The sequence below is a fragment of the Lutra lutra genome, chromosome 14, assembly GCF_902655055.1.
Source record: "Lutra lutra chromosome 14, mLutLut1.2, whole genome shotgun sequence".
Taxonomy (NCBI): Eukaryota; Metazoa; Chordata; class Mammalia; order Carnivora; family Mustelidae; genus Lutra; species Lutra lutra.
Window position 1 is genome coordinate 2,278,572 of NC_062291.1, and position 17,384 is coordinate 2,295,955.

General features: G+C 49.3%; 2 protein-coding genes and 1 long non-coding RNA gene across 3 annotated transcripts in view; 1 reads left to right on the forward strand and 2 right to left on the reverse strand.

Moving 5' to 3' along the window:
• PGBD5 (piggyBac transposable element derived 5) overlaps positions 1-15,183 on the reverse strand; it is a 98,403-nt gene extending 83,220 nt beyond the window's left edge. Inside the window, exon 1 of the mRNA XM_047702514.1 lies at positions 14,811-15,183. Coding sequence (XP_047558470.1) covers positions 14,811-15,129 — 319 coding nt within the window. The 5' untranslated portion in view covers positions 15,130-15,183. The remainder of the gene's footprint in view (positions 1-14,810) is intronic.
• Positions 4,071-14,211, reverse strand: LOC125084755 (uncharacterized). Its single transcript, XR_007122693.1, has 3 exons — positions 14,047-14,211; positions 5,211-5,274; positions 4,071-4,093 (listed from the first exon to the last, which is right to left on the reverse strand). It is a non-coding gene; the product is annotated as an uncharacterized LOC125084755 (long non-coding RNA).
• A 400-nt stretch (positions 15,184-15,583) lies between the features above and the next one.
• Positions 15,584-17,384, forward strand: part of LOC125085036 (translation initiation factor IF-2-like) — a 72,358-nt gene continuing 70,557 nt past the window's right edge. Inside the window, exon 1 of the mRNA XM_047703155.1 lies at positions 15,584-15,946. Within this exon, the coding sequence (XP_047559111.1) occupies positions 15,584-15,946 (363 nt within the window). The remainder of the gene's footprint in view (positions 15,947-17,384) is intronic.

Below are 17,384 nucleotides of genomic sequence, written 5' to 3' on the forward strand. Positions count from 1 at the left end.
AAATGGGAGAAAATATTTGCAGATCATATATAAAGAACATACATCCAGACTGCATGAAGAACTCTTACAACTCAAATAAAAAGACAACCCAGTTAAGAAATGAGCAAAGAACCTGAATACATATTTCTCTGATATTCAAATATATACATAAATATATAAATGTATATATAAATATATAAATATATTTTGCATTATTTTATATATTTATATAAACATATATTTATGTAACTATATTTATATTCTTAAATATATATTTAAATATAAATAAAATATGAAATATATAATATATATTTATAAATATATATATAAGGTATATATAAAATATATGGGACAATAAGCACATGAAAATATGCTCAACATCACTAATCATTTGGGAAATGCAAATCAAAACCACAGTGAGATACCACCTCCCACCCACATGGATGGCTACTATCAAAAAACCCAAAAGCAAGTGTTGGCAGGATGTGAAGAGCTGGAACCTATAAATTGCTGGTGGGCTTGGAAAATGGCGCAGCCAACAGGAACAGTAGTTCCTCAAAATGCTGAAGATAGAGTTGCCATATGACACACCAATATCACTCCTGTGTATATAGCCAAGAAAAATAAAAACTATGCCCACACAAAAACTTGTGCATGAAGGTTTGGGGTTTATTCATAATAGCAAAAAGCTGAGAACAACCCAGATGTTCATCAACTGATGAACAGATAAATAAAATGTGATCTATCCAACCAGTGGAATATTATTCAGCCTTGAAAAGGAATAGAATTTTGATACGTGCAATGACACAGAGGAGCCTTGAAAACATTCTGCTGATTGAGAGAAGTCAGTCACAAAAGACCACATATTGCATAATTTAATTTATCTGGAATTTCCAGAATAGCTAAATCTATGGAGACCGAAAGTAGATTAGCGATTGCCTAAGACTGGTGGTGATGGCTAAAGTTTTCTTTTGGGGATGATGAAAAATGTGCAAATAGTTCAGTATAGTATAGTTAACTATACTAAAAGCCATTAAATTGTACACATTAGATGGGTGAGTGGTTTGGCATGTGAATTATATCTCAATTAAGCTGTTATCGAAAAATGCAAAGAACTTCTATATTTATCAAGTAGAAAAAGAATGAACTTGATTAAAAACATCAGAAATGGGGAAAATAAAAACAAACCAAATAAGATGGGAGGAATAAAATCATGACTGTTTATCATTACTTTAAATGTGTACAGACTGACTTCTTCTACTAAATCAAAGCGCCTATCGGGGGGTTACAGATCCATGCTGTTCAAGAAACGTACTTAAAATGGCAAAAGCGGTTGAGAATGTACTGGGCAAGGAGATACCATGCAAAAGAGAAAGCAGGAATGGCAAAATTCATCACAGACAAGTTGGGTCTAAAGTTATAGGTACTAAGATGAAGAGGGACATTTTTAAAGGCAGAGTTTGGAAAGAAGATGTAAAAGGTATAAGCAGGTATACATCTAACAACATAATACCTAAAGACTCTAAAAATGCAATAACAAGGTAAAATTTTAGCTTTTCAAATGGGAGTATCTACTAGAAGGAGGGAAAAACAAGGACACACAGAAAATAGACATCCTTATTTCCCTCGGAAAACATTTCTTTCTTACACCTAAGAAAAGCCATATTTGTAAAGATTAATTTCATACTTGGCAACAAAGAAAACCTTTACAAGCCTTCCAAAGTAAAGATTTAAAGAACAGTTCTTTGATCACAATCCAGTAGAATCAGAATTAGATAGCTAGGTAACAAAAAATTGAAACTACATACAAGTTAAGAAATAATAGTCTTCAATCAAAGAAGAAATCATAAGAGGACTGAAGAAAATCTTGAAAGCAATAGAAAGGAGACTATTTCATACCAAAACTTACAGAAGACACCAGAAGTTATACTCTAAGGAGACTTTAGTGTCAAATGTCTTCAATTTCAAACATGTTTTTAAATAAAAGAAACTGTACTCATTTAAACCCATCAGAAAAGGGCAGCTCAATAAATCAAAAGAAAGGAAGTAATTATAATAAAGATAAATTTTTAAACTAATAAAAAATATAAGAGGGGCAAAATAAACTCAAAGTTGTTTCTATGAAAGACTAATGAAATAATAGAAAAAACTTCACATGCCCTATTAAGGATAAGATAGAAAGGGAAGATGGGGTGTGGGAGGAGGTGGGGAGAGAGGGAAGGGGGATGGGGAGGGGGGGTTTCAGGGAGGAGGGGAGAGAGAGAGGAGAGAGAAAGAGAGTTGCAAAACAGATAAGGACTGGGAACAGAGATATAAAAGCAAATGCATAATATAAAAGCAAATAAAAGAATCACTAAATTGCAAGGCACTTTATACTAATCAATTTGATAACCTAGAAGAAACGATGATTTCCGAGGAAAACAAAATCATCAAAATGATTCAAGAATGGAAAATTCAGAAGATGAGTACCAAGACCAGACAGGTTTGCAGCTGGATAACCATCATTCTACTGTTAAATGGCAACAGGCAATTAAACAATAATAAGCCAATTCACTTTATGAAGCTGAGCACAATTTTAATACCCAAACCTGAGAGGGAGGAGGGAGGAAGCTATTAACAAATCTGGCTTAGGACCCATTAGTTAACAGAAACTGAACTAATGTTAACAAATAACAGAAGTCAGGCATCTATCAACGGGCTATATCCTGACACCAACTTGGATTTATTCCAGGAAAATAAAGGGAGCTCAAGACTAGAAAATCAATAAGATTTACCTCATCACTAAATTAACTGTGAAAAAACTCTAAGACCATAGCAATAAATGTATTTGATAAAAAATAAAGGCACCTGATAAAAGGTGAGCAGCCATTCTTTATAAAAATGAAGATAAAAACAGAAGGACGCTATGCATGAGGGATTATTAAATGGGAAGCACTAGATCAAGAGGTAGATAAAATGAGCCCGTATTTTCAAACAATGACAGAGCCCCGTGCGTGCGTGGATATGGGCGAATGTGCTCATGGATGAGCACCAGGCTGTCAACAGGGATTACAGGCACAAAGGCAGCGGTGAGGAGAGGAGAGTCTTAACAACAGGGAAGAAGGTAAAAGGAGGATTGCAGTTAAAAACTGTGCATGACACAAACACGTGCAAATAAGACCGGATATTTTCCCGTGTATAGTTTTTAAAACCCTGCACACAGTACTAGAACTACCAACTCTTGCTTTCAGCTCTGCAGCCCTCGCGTGCTTTCCCAGTACCAGGATGCAGGGGAAGATCCTCCGTTGGTGACATCCTATGTCACTGTACTCCTTAACAGACGGGTGAATCAGCACAGGGGCTGCAGGTCGGAACTCGGGCATCGCCACGCCCACCCCAGCTCCCTGCTCGCCCAGCTCCCACTCTATCTCTGAAGCAGCGGGCACTTGGAGCTGTTAAGAAGCAGGGATCTGAGCAGTTCTCTGGTTTCCCCTGGAGCCATCTGCATCCATCCTGTTTCCCACAGCTCTCCCCGAGTGTTGGTGCTGGCTCCCCCCGAGTGTTCCCTCAGCTCCGAGCACACCCTTCTTATGAGAGCACCTAGTACTCCACGTCACAGTGCTCTGTCGGTCACCCGCGTCCACTGATCGACTCCGTGCTGGCTGAGGGCTGGAGCCCCCTCCTGCTAACTTCTCAAGTCCGTTTCTAGTGCAGCAGCACCCGGAGCATGAGCGCCCTGTCAGTATCTGCCAAATGAATGAAATGCACTCAAAACACAGTATGAAGTCTGCGCTCTGAAACTCCTTTTTGGAGCCGTTTGCTTTCGTTTTCCCAGGCAATTTAAAATTTCCAGCCTTGCTGCCAGTAACCTGAAGGGGTGAAGGAATGCCGGCGTGCCCCATGGGACACGTCACTCTGGTTGGTCCTTTGGCAGCAGGGATATTGATACCGCTCTTCCACACCCAGCAAGATGGTGGAAGGGGTACGTGGCTGAGTGCCTCCCGTGTCTGACCCTGTGTGACGCCACCTGGTGCCTGCAGCTGCCCTCTGGAGGTGTTGCTTTAGCGGCAGAGCCGGGAGGGCACCAAGTGTGTGTCTGTCTCCAAAGTCCTGGGCACCACATCACAATGCCTTCCTGAGAAGCAGAATCAAGGACACTTGCTGATCTTCATTCCTTCCCACCAAAGGTATCTCATACACCATCTTTGGAAGTTGGGGCCAGGGGGCGCCTGGGCGGCTCAGTCGGTTAAGTGTCTGCCTTCAGCTCAGGTCATGATCCCAGGGTCCCTGCTCAGCGGAGCCTGCTTCTCCTTCTCCCTCTGCCATTCCCCCCACTTGTGCTTTATGGCTCTCTGTGTGTCAAATAAATGAATAAAATCTTTTTTAAAAGTTTGGGTCAGGGGCGCCTGGGTGGCTCAGTGGGTTAAGCCTCTGCCTTCGGCTCAGGTCATGATCTCAGGGTCCTGGGATCGAGCCCCGCATCGGGCTCTCTGCTCAGCGAGGAGCCTGCTTCCTCCTCTCTCTCTGCCTGCCTCTCTGCCTGCTTGTGATCTCTGTCTGTCAAATAAATAAATAAAGTCTTTAAAAAAAAAAAAGTTTGGGTCATACTCTTTAGCCATTCGAGTTTCCCTGGGGTAATCTGCCACCTCCTGAATTTACCTGTATCTTTCCCAAAAGCTACGTCTTATCTTCCAGCCTTCTTGACCATAATGAGTCTATACATTTTCAATAGACAGTGTGAACTTACACTTGCTAATATCTGCATAACATGCACCTCTTTCGATCTCAAAGAAAAGCTTCACACCGCAATGGTCTCTAATCTCCAATTAGGTTCTGTTCCGGGATCCCACTGGAATTCTACGCACATGTCCCCTAAGATGCCGTAAATTGTGGTCCAGTTTCCCAGCCAGCCAAGGAAAGCACATGGGAAATCTTGCTGAAGTATTAGTAAGAGCCAATGAAAGGGGACATATTTATCTGCCTCGAATGCTGGGACCTGAGAAAAGCAAGTTTCATTACAGACAAATCAGGAAGGAGGTGCAGACTGCTTTTTATGTCACTCTGGAGGGGAGGTCTGCTCACTCACAGAAGCTCAGAATCTTCACATAGGACAATGCCCCCACCCCGAGTCAGCTGGGGATTCTCAGGAAAACTTTAATTGAAGATATTATAGATTCTCCAACTTCCCAAAATGCAGGAGGAACATCTACAAGCAAGACTCTCACCACTGTTAGACAATTACACTTATTTACATTTTTTCCTCCCAGAAAAATCATCCTTTCTCCCAATCTCTGATCTTCTTTTTGTAACAGTTTCCTAAAGAAGGAAACAGGTGTCTTCCCATTCCAGTTCCATCCAAAATAATAAAATAAAAATCTTTAAAATTAAAAAAATTGTGATTTTTTTGAGAGAGAGCACGTAAGCAGAGGGACAAGCAGACTCTCCCACTGAGCAGGGAGCCCGATTCGGGGCTCGATCCCAGGACCCTGAGACCATGACCTGAACCAAAGGCAGATGCTTAACCAACTGAGGCACCCAGGAAGCCCCCAAATAATTCAATTTTTAATCACTTTTGCCATAAACACTTTTGGGTAGCTCTGAAACATGAGAATCTCAATGACATATCAGTCTCCTCTTCACCATCTCAGAAAGGACTGGGTGCCTCTCAGAGGCCTCTCTCCCCTCCTGACCCAGGTCCCAGCCAAAGGTCCTTCACATTAGAGTATGAGGAACTGAGGGGCTGCTGGGAAGCGGGGTGGAGTGTGGAAGCACCCTGGGGTGGGGGTGGGGGGCTCTGGGGCCCTCCCACTCCCAACTTCAAAGACAGCGCCTGCTTTCCCCTGCCTCATATAGGTACCCTGGGTTTGCCCTCTTTAAGGTTCCTGGTTGCTGAAAAGTTCTGAAAATCTCCAAGTAGCACAAAAGCCGTCATGTGCATTTTGGCCACACGGGACAGAGGGAGTTTAAAGGAAGAAAGATAAAGGTCCCTGGAATGAGCCAGCAGCTCTGGGCTTCCCCGCACATCTTTCCTGACCCTCAGAACCCTGGGAAGGAGCCCCTTGGTGCAAAGTCACAGGGTGAGCCCACGCACAGCCCAGGCCTCCTGCCCCAGGTCCTCTCCAGCCATAAACTGACCCCCTAGCCCCTTCCAAACCGTCTACAGCCTCAAACCACCGACGTGCGGTTCAGCACCCATCTCCAGAGCGCCAGACGCACGTGGCTTCCTGGCACCCTTCCCTGGCCGCTCCCAAAGTCACCGTGGGAACGTCCCTGCGAGGAGACAGGAAATCGATTTGTATTTTCTGGGTTGTCTTCCCTTGTCGCCCCTCGGGAGTCCCCACGCAGCGACGCGGAGTGGGCCCTACTGCTCTGAATCACTTCCCCTGAGGAATCTGCTTTTCTTCAGAATCTGTGTCAGCGAACCCAACTCCTCTAACACCCCCCACCAAACGTACGATGAACCAAACGGGGAAGGAGTTCATTTCTGGCCGACAAGCATTTAGTCCCCGACAGCTGTGGCTGATGCGGGAGCAGCTTTTCTCCAAACGGTGATTTCGATACAAGGTCCTTTTGCCTGCTGGTCCCCAACATCCCTGATGTGTGGCTCCGAGGGGCCTCCATGTGGCCGGGCCTGAGAGTGGAGCCCACCCTTGGGCTCATTTTCCACTGCCCTGAATCCAGGCAGCAGCCCCGTCTCACTACAAAGGGTGCTGAGAAACGAGGTGCCGCCACCAGGAAGAGAGGCAGCAGGTCAAACAGATCTGGAGAATGACACTGGCCTTCGAGGGCCCCTCACAAGGGACATACCATTTTAGTAGATCTGACCAGATATACTGTGGTCCACATTCACGCTCTAAGGATGGGGTTTCCTTGACCCCTAATCAAGGGAACTATTTTACCCGAGATCACTCGACCAATCAGTGACTCAGTTTCCTTATACTAAAAGTGGGGATAATAATACCTCACAAGATTGTTTTGAGGAGCACACACGTTACAAAGTGTTTAGGGGCGCCTGGGTGGCTCAGTGGGTAAGCAAGCATCTGACTTCAGCTCAGGTCACGATCTCAGGGTCCTGGGATAGGGCCCTGTGTCAGGTTCCTTGCTCAGCGAGGAGTCTGCATGTCCCTCTCCCTCCCTCTTCACCTCCTGCCCTCCCTCTCTCTCTCTCTCTCTCTCTCGCTCAAATATATAAATAAAATATTTAAAAAAAAAACACGAAGATCTTAGAACACTATCTGCACATAGTACAGGACACACATGCACTTGTTAAACAGATAAAAGGGTACAAGAGACTGGCTTCCCTTCAAATTTCTAATAGGCTCCTGTCTGGGGGTCTCTAGCTCTTAGGAAGTGGGCAGGCTGCAGAAGCCCAAGGTTGCAGAGTTCCTCCGAGGCCAAGTTCAGTTTTCTATGCAGGACAGAAAACCTATAAAATACATCCCAGACTTGCTTTGCTGCTTTCCTAGTAGGGAATCCGTTCCCTCAAGAGCGGTCCAACTTCTCTTCCACTATTTGGGATGTAGAAAACGTTTAGCTCCTTGTAGACATTTCTCCATGGGTGCTGATTCCATCCTCATTTTTAACAATCTAGCTGTGTGTTCAACTGGTCTTCTGTTCGTTCCTTTATTCAACAAACATTGAGGACTCACCGTGTCCTAACTGTGACCAAGACATCCAGCATCTCATCCCACAATGGAAACGTATTAGCATATGTGGCAGCGAAGAGGGACGGGGTAAGGCAGTGACATCTGAACCAAGACAAACTAACAAGCAGAGCCTGCCATGAAGAACGTTCCAGGTACGGGCCCCACAGGCATGAAGACTGAGATGAACAGATTTTGTGCAGACGGCAGGACAGGGGACTACAGGAGACACTGGAAAGGAAGGCTGCGGAGCAGCTGTGGGCACTGGAGGCCTTGCAAAGGACTCTGGAATTCCCTTTGGCTTCAGCCAGGAGCCATGTGAAGGTTTAAGCAGGGAATCAGCGGGTTAGCTTATGTTTGTAAAAGATTGCTCCTCTTCCACAGAAGAAATGGGGACGGGGTGGGGGTGTCCACCAGACTAGAAGCTGGAAATCAAAGCAGATGAAGTTTCCAATATCCTGGCCAAGGAGTGAGTCTGTCGCAGTGAGAGTGTAAAGATTTGCAGTTCTAAACTTTTTAGTAAAGTGGCTTATTAAACAGACAGCTAACTATGGCCCGGGGTTCCTACTTTTGTAATAAGTTTTTTCTGAAACTCACAAAAGGGAGAGGGGCTCTCTGCACCACGTGCCAGTCAGGGCGGAACATCGTCGTCACATTACAGGGTGTTTTCGGAGCCTGTTATCCTTTTAGTATGACATTCCTCCCACCCCAGGACAGTACCATGCTTCCTCCCATCAACGCGAGTTGAGTTGTTCCCTTTCCCTCTTCCTTCTTTCGAGGGCAGACCTCAGGGCTTCTCCACTGATTCCATCCTCTCCAAGTTCGTATATCTCACCGAGCCGACCACATTCCCCTCCCCATGGGGGCCAGGAAATGCCAGAAACATCTGTATCTGAGCCTGAATGTAGGAGCTCGGATCTCAGCTACAGTTACTTGCGCTATGGTAACGATGACATCATGTCACGTTTCAGGACATTTTCGTCGAAAAGGCCTCAGGTTGGGATGCTCAGGGTAGGAAAAGGGTGGGCCCACCCCTGGGCCGAGTGGCATACCTTCTCCCTCCTCCTGGCCTTTGCCCGAGTTGGAGATGCCCTGTTCTTTCCTCTTCACCTGAGTAATCTTTATTTGTGCTTCAAGAAGCAGCTCAGGGGACCACCTCCTCCCCAACCCCGCTGGACCAGGTGGACCCCCCGGAATCCCATATAAATCCCTGTTAACGTTGATCCCACTGCTTCCCAGAGGCTCTTTCTCCTTGTCTTTACTTTGTCTCTCCTGCTGGACCCCAGGAGACAGGTCTCATTCATTGTTTTATCCCTGCAGCGTTCAATATGTTGCTGAATTAACACATGGCACGTCGCTGGCGGCTGGATGAACTGGAACGCAGTGTGGCAGCATGTACTGAAGCAGGGGCTCTCAGAGCACCAGGGGGCTCGGTCGGTGAAGCGTCTGCCTTCGGCTCAGGTCACGATCCTGGGGTCCTGGGATCCAGCCCTGCGCCGGGCTCCCTACTCAACAGGGAGTTGGCTTCTCCCTCTCCCTCTGCCCCTCCCCTCCCTCTCAAATAAATAAATAAAATCTTTTCAAAAAATATATTTAAAATAAGTTTTAAAAAAAATTAAGCAGTGGTTCTCAGCTGCAGGTGATTTGGCTCCCCAGGGGACATATGGCAACGCCTGGAGAAACGTTTGGTTGTTGTAATTGAAGGAAAAGGGCGCCACTGGGCATTCGGTGGGGAGAGGCCAAATGGAGGCAGCCAACATCTGGCCATGCACAAGACAGGCCTCCTCAACAAAACATCACCCCAGCCCACGAGGTCGACAGGGCGGAGCGGGAGACCCGCATCTAATCTAGGACTTGGCAAACCTTTTCCTAGGTTTACGTGCTCAAGGGAAATGTATCTGTCCGCCAAAAACACGAGAATATCTGAAGCAGCTTATCCACAGAAGCCCCAAACTGGACGCCATGTAAAAGACCATTAACAGGAGAACTGATAACCGACTACAGTACTTACATGATGGAAGACTACACACGATATGAAATTTAAGACACCATATACGCAACAACAAGATGGAATCCACAGATATCCTGAGGAACCGAACCACCAGAGCAAGGTAACAGGCAAACTTTATCGCTGGTGATGGAACAGGAGCGGGGAGCAGGGAGTGACTGACTGGGAAGGAGCAGGAGGGAACCTCTGGGGTGCTCGGAACGTTCCTGATCCTCATCTGGGTAGCAGTTACACATAGCGTGCCGCGTACCAGGACTCACGCGCTGTGTGTATGTATTACACCTCAGCAAGCTTCACCAAAGGCAACGGTCCTCTAAGAGCCCCAGTGGGCAGGAATCATGCACTGGAGTGGGTCCTCCGAGCATGACTTTCTAAAGCTTTCCTGCGCAGAGCCAGCAGGAGCGTCGCAGACATGTTTCTGGAGACCTATTTCACCACAGACACCAAAAACCTTACAGTGGGTCCTCGATTCAATTCTGCTTCGGTCATTTTCTGCTAAGGATTGTGCTACAGATGTGCACACAGACTTAGGCTTCAAGAATATTTATCACAGCAGAACAAATACAAGGGGGAGGCGGCAACAACGCCGACCCAGAGGGAACTGTGTGATACCGCGGACTCATTAAAATCGACATTTAAAAATGTAAATGGAAAATGACTACAATATATTAATTACAATTAAAGAGCAGGTCACCCAACAAGGTGTCACCTAAGATATATGAAGGATATACTCAATATGAATAACTATGATTAGCTAAGGTCATGAGGGGTTATGGGATTTCTTAAAATTTTATCATTTTTTCCCTAACATGTACATATATTACTTACTAATAAGAAAAAAATATACAATCACACTTCTTAAGAATAAAGGTGAGTTTTCAACTCTAAAACTGAGTACCAGACCCTGCACAACCCCCAGATTCCCCATGGATTCAGAGCCCCACTGCCTGCAGAAGCGCTCTATCGATGCTCATCACAGTGGCTGAGACAGATTAAATAAAGAGATAACATTCCAGATTTTCTGTCTCTTATCCGACTGTGTGGATTGGTTACACAAATCCATACATGCATTAGACCTCACTGAACTGCATACGCCCCAAGAAAAAGTTACAAGCAATTCCCTGTAAAAATACAAAAGTATTTCTGACGGCAAAAGTTTTTAGATGCTGTAAAGAAAAAAAAAAAAAAAAAGGCACGACCTTCCCTGATTAATCAAGTCTCCCTCATGAGAAGGCTACCACTTCCCCAGGTAATCTCATCGCTCCAGATGTAACCGTGTTTCTCTGTCAAGTGGAGGTGATCACAGCTCTCTCAGAGTACTTGCAAGGGTTCGGCGTGGTTATGAAACGGAATGCTATGAATGGGGACCGCTGGTTGTGGTCACTGTCACACCCACTGCCTGAACACCACCTCCCTCCAGGAGGGAATTCTCTGAATTCTGTGTGGTAGAGGCACGCGGCTGACTCTTAGGGAGCACTGCTTAAGATGTACCCTGTCGCTCGCCCAGACGCCTGGCTCCTCCCGGAGCCACCGAATGCCATACAGAGCTAAAGGTGGGAGCAGCGGCTCACTGTGGACACCAATGACGAGGGCCCAGATACCTCAGCTCACAAACCCATTACGAGAGTATCCATTTAACTCTAGCTTTAAGATGTTTATCCTCTTACTTGTCAGTCAAAAAAGACTTTAAGCCGAGTAAACAAACCCTAAGATAAAACATTTAACTGTGTTAATTTCCAAAGCCCTGTGGTCGTCTTCAGCTTCTCAAGGTCACACCTCCCTGCTGAATGATTACTGAGGGTTGCTGACACAGTACGTGGAGAAAACACTCTTAGGATGTCCAGCCTCTAAGAGAAAAAGCAAACAGCTCAGAATCCAGCCAGCCACGGCAAAGGAACCACCGACAAAGCCAAACACACAGGAGCCCCCGAGCACTGGGAATCTGCCTGTTCCTTTACCTCCTCGAAGGGAACGAATCACAAGACTGCTCGGAATAAGAAATGAAAAGGGCAGAAGCCTGGAAAGCAGCCGGGCCTGAATTTTGTGATGCTTCCAAGGAGTGAGCCCACCTGCTGTGTCGGTTATTTGCACAGTGGGCAGGCGAGGCTGACAGCTTGACGGGGTTATTTTAGAGGGAGAGCTGTAAGTCTGATCAGGAGAAGGTTCTGGACCCTGGGCTCCCAGCAAGCATCTCCAGCTTCCAAGCTGACCCTCCCTTCACACAGGGGTTAAGAGTCAGCCCGGCAAGCATGGTCTTTGTATTTAAATCATCTCAAGGGGGCCCATATCTGCAGGCACAACCAGAACCCAGGGAGGAGAGGGAAGGGGGAGAGGGAGAGGATACCTCCACTCATATCTGCTGGCTGCGCTTCTGGAGCGCCTGATCCAGGAAGGTAAATGCATGGACAGAACAGAAGGAAGAGTCTGGGAAGACTGGAAGACTAGAAGAGCCGCTAGTGGACAAGTCTCAACCTGAACCACAGAAACACCTCTGCCTCCCTGTCCTCCTCCCCTCGGCTGGGCACCAGGTGCCTCCCTACTGTGTGCACTCCAGATGCAGATCCAAGCTCGGTGGTGCCCAGTGCCGATGCCTCTCTCAGGCACAGGGACTCTAGGGCATCAGAGGGGCTCCCAGACAGCACCTGTAATCTCTAATTTAAAAACAAAACCAAAAACCCCAACCAACCCAAGCCAGCACGAGCAATACATACTTATGTATAAGACTCCGATGCACACATACATGTTCACTTATGTATGCACACACGCGCGCGCACACACACACACGCGCGCGCTTTTACAGCAGAAGGCAGGCAGGAAACCTGTTCCCTAAGTCCTTTGCTTTCCTCATCTGCTTCTAGCAGCAACAGCCATTTCTGCTACGGATTTTCTTTTACGAGGGTTGATCACAGATCTAAATGCCACCATCCTGCTTGCCCCCCTTTCCTACCCCACCGGCCCGCTGAGGTCTGTCAACGAACCAGGGAACAAAGATGAAAGACAGGCCCAAGCGTCCTTCCTTGAAAGTGGGGTTAGATTTGACACTTTAATAAACCTCAGAGCCTGAGCCTCTCTGCTCTCAGAGTGGCCAGGGTGCAGCTCTCACTCTTAACAAACCCGTCCATCTCTCTCCCCCCACCACTGGGCACAAGGGTTTTCTCTGCCCGGCATTTATTTCCAGGCCCCATAAATCATATCCCATTGTTCCAGGCCGTCTGAACTCATGCTTAATAAACCATCCACCTCACCCTTCTGCCACTACCCCGAATTTCCCGCAAGGAAAGACTGTCTCAAGGAGAAAAGGAAATTCTTCATTAGGGCTGGATTTTAAAGCAAGCTTCCACACAAAACCGGAAGACAAAATTGGGTATAAATACCATCCAATAACCACTAATGTCTTTGGTTAAAGCGCCTGCCTGCCTGTGATTCTCAGGTCCAGGTGTGAGCTCAGTGCACATCCGAAGGAAGCAGAATTTGAACCTGAAGCTAAATGACAAATGATCCTGAACTTCATGACCATTTAAGTGCCGCAGTGGCTAGATTAAATTGCTTTGATGCAGAATTTCTCCCAAGTATAGGTTACTGAGAAACATAATATTGCTTGAAAATGTATTTACGTGCGTTCATCCTTCTCATACCAACACTCATGGCTCTTAGTCATAACCAGGCTTAAGCTAGCACGATTTCCCTATTTACCCCAGAGAGGGAGGGAAACAAGAGGACATGTATCTCATGTTCCAAGATCAAACACTGGATCACAGCACCCACAGCATCGAGTCTGCCAAACCCGAGCTCTGGGTATGTACAATTGTTAAAGAGCTAATTGAATGGAATACAGCCGTCTGGGGCTGGAAACCCTTATGACATTCTGGGGAATGTACGGGGTTTAAAAGGATTATGCAGGGTGACGTGACTTTGAAAATTCCCAAACTCTGAACCGAGGCCTAAATGAGAATATGTTAAATTCAACCATTCCAAAACACGGCACAGTTGACTTGGACCCTACGAGCCCAGCTGTAGCTCAGGTGTCCACACTGCAGCCTGTCTGTGGGAGGTCTGCAGACCACTCCCTGCTGAGAGAGTCCAGCCAACCCAATCAGCCTACCAGCAGGCTGCGGCACAAGGTCCAGATCCAAGCCCAGGCACCAGCCAGGGTTCCCTGGGGCCTGCCCTCCTATGGTTGAACAATAATCAGGGAGTGCCACAGAGAGAGCCGCATCGGGCCCAGTACGGCCACTCCCTGGTCCTCGACAACACTGGTTGCACACTCTTCCACACATGAAAATGGTGTACAGAAACAAGGGCCTGCCGCAGAAGGCTGCTGAGCAAGGAACAGAAAGCATCAGGGGACAGGTGGGAACTGCTGGCTGGTCTCCACCTCTCCCAGAGCGCAGAGGCCGCAGAGCTTCTGCAGGCTAAGCAGAGACGTTTCAGAACTACCTTCCCAAAAAGAAGGCAGTAAAGGAGGACTTCAAGCAGCCACAACTGCCAGCAGGCCTGCGACCTCCAGATATCAGGGGCTTGACCATGACCGTGTCGGTAAGCAGAACACACAAGTGCCTTTCGGAGCGAGAGCAGACACCTTAACGCTGCTAAACTTGTCCTCTCACTCTTCTCTGCTCTGAGCAAGTGATGCTGAAAGGCATGGACAAAGTTGTCAGATTCACTGGAGAAAACACGAGCCAGCGAAGACGGCCCGGCTCGCACTGGGCCTCCCTCCAACGGCTAGCTGCCCCACCCCTGGCACCTGGGTAAGGCTGCTCTGGGGCCATCCACACAAAACGATTTACGCACCACCCCCCCACCCGCAACACACACACACACACACTCACACACAAGCTGCATCAGGCTTTACTAACCTAACGCAAACGCACCCCTAACGAGCAACCCTACAGGTGTGACTGGGTTGGACACTCCCAGCAAGTGAGGGAAGGCCCCCTTCTGGGTCCTTGCCAGCGGCAGGGTGCCGGCCAGGGCCTCCGCCTCACCCTCTCCATCCGCGGGGAAGTCGGAGAGGCCCCTACCAACCACCACCACGCAACCAGACTGATTCTCGCACTCCAAATCCCCGCTGCCGCGGCCCCATCTGTGTGCTGACACGAACAGCCGCCCTCGGCCAGCGGGCCCACGGAGCGTCTGGAGTTCTCCCCGCCCGGCGCTCACGCCTCCCCGGGCCGCCCCCGCCCCCGCGGGCCGCGCCTCACCGCCGGTGTCCTCGAAGCGCGGGGGCGGGCGGTCCCGCAGCGTGGCACTCCAACCCGCGCTGGCCTCGTCCTCGTCGGACTCCTGCGCGTCGGGGGCGCCGGGCGGCGGCGGGGGGCCGGGGCGCTCGTGTTCGTCGTCCGAGGAGGCGGCCGAGGAGGAGCGCGAGGCGGCAGACGTGCTGTAGAAGGGGTTCCCGCTGCTGTCCGGGCCGGACTCGCCGAACACGTCGTCCGAGATGTGCAGGCTCTCGTAGCGCGCGCGGGCCGCCTCGAGCAGCGCCGGCGCCCTCCTCCGCGCGCCCCCGCCGCCCTCGGCCATGGCCCCGGCCGCCGCCCGCGCGCCCGCCCCCCACAGCGCCTCCCAGCCGCACGCGCCGGGCCCCGGGCCCGCGCCGCGGCCCGCCGCCCCCCACCAGCGCAGCCCGCAGCACAGCGCCCGCCGCCCCGCGCCCGGCCGGCCCGCCGTCTTGGCCGCCTCGGGCCCAGCGCCCGGGGAAGCGCCCTCGGAGCTCGGGCGCCGCAGGCTGCGGGCCGCGGCGGGACGCAGGGCGCGCAGGCGGGAGGCAGGGGCTGCGGCCGGGCCCAGGCGCCGCCGCTACCGCCGCCGCTACCGTCGCCGCTACTGTCGCCGCTAGCACCGCCGCTGCGTCTCCTCGGCGCCCGCCGCGTCCCCGCGCGCCCTCCCGCGGCACCCCGCGCTCCCCGGCCGACCTTCCCGGGCGCGAGCCGCCAGAGGCGGACCCCGCCTCCTCGCACCTCCGGCCCGCCGGCCAATGGGGAGCAGGCCGGGGCGGGGCCGGCGCGGGTCACGCCCCACCCCCCTCGCCCGGGCGGGGCGAGGAGAGCAGCGGCAGCGGCGGCGGCGGCAAGAGGGAGGGCGGCCGGTGGCTTCCTCGCCTGCGGGGACGTGCGGCCCGGGACGGCCACCCGCAGGCCCCGCGCGGCCCCGTAGGGGGAAGGGAGGAACCGAGTGGGTGTCGGGGGTTGGGGGGGACGCAGCCGGTTCTTCCCGCCGCCCCAGTCGGCTCACAGAGCGCGAAACCCGCGCTCTCCGTCCCCTTCCGCAGTCGGCGCCCGGCGGCGGCGGGGAGCTGTCCGCCCCGGTGGTTCTGAACCAGGCGCTGCGGAAACTCCAGGTAGGCGCGGGGCCCGAGGGTCACGATTCCCGCGGCTGCTGAGGCCGCTGCTGCTTCCGTGCCCCACAGCCGGCTGTGCTGCGAGCCCTGCAAGCACGAGGGCTCTCTGGCTTCCGGGAGCCTTGCTCTAATAAGGAGCCCGCCTCGCCGGTCCGTTCCTGGGGTCGGGTGGTACTCAGTCTCGCTTCAATACCCCTGTAATTTGAGGGGGGCAACATCCGGTCTTAGTCATTCCTCCCGTCGTTGACCTTTGACATCTTTTAAACTAAAAATATTCATTACCTTCCAAATATTAATTACTCGAACACCACTATTGCAACATCTTCACCCATACGTTTGACACACTTGTCTGTTAAAATATAGCACAATCACCCAGGCTTCAGTGTTCTGATAAACAATAGATCAGAAAGGTTTCATCCATCCCTCTGCCTTGGCCAGGAGTGCGTGGCATTCATTCCGTTGATGACGATACACATGATCAGGCTGTTTCTTGCTCCTCTCTCCCTCCCACAATAATGCAATAAGTCACAATGATGGTAATTGGGCCATAAAGTCACTTGCACTCTGAAATAAAATAAATCCACAGAGATGTGAAGGACTTGCAAATCCTACTGGGTATTAACTAAATAAGGATTACACGAAAGGGAAAGGCATATTGCTATTTCTAAGCATGCATAAAGGATGAAAATGTTGGGACCACCAGCTACGGTCAGTTCTAACAGCAGGTGAGCAGCTTCTGCTCTCGCCCTCCCCTCGCAAGCCCCTGTTTCCTCCTCCCAAACCAGAGTCTCTGTACCAGCATGAATTCCTGATCATCACTGAAAGATGATATATAAAAAGGAAGGGGTTCACATGACATTGCTTTCTATATGAATTGGCTGATAACACGTGAAATTGTTTGCAAAGCATTTCAACTCCATTGGAAGAATTGTGTCACAGAAAAGAACTGGTTTCCAGCACATCTCTATACTGTGTTAACCAGGGAAAGATTTTGAAGAGAGTTCATACAGTTAATCAGACTTAAAAAGGTCAATGACACATAGACTGAAGATGAAAAGTAAGACTCCGTAGCTCAAGTTCAAATTCTGCAATTAGGAATTCTGTAATACAACTGTAAAATTTAATGATATATATTTTAAAAAATAATTGAAAGGGATCAAAACACTGAAATACATAGGCAAGAATTCCTTCTCTTCTCCAGGCAGCCAATGAAAAAGTCAGCAGCTAAAGTGAGTATGTATTTTAAAAACAATGGCTTACTTTGCTACCCAGAGGAAGCACAAAGTAGAGCAGTAACAGTTACAAGGATGGACACAGTCTTCCATTGTCGCAAATTTGCATTTGTATGGTGCTAATCCCAAAGAAACCTTAGAGTCTTTGTGCTTATGAGCTCACAAGTGCTTGTAGCTCACACAGCATGCAACACTGCGGCCTTTCA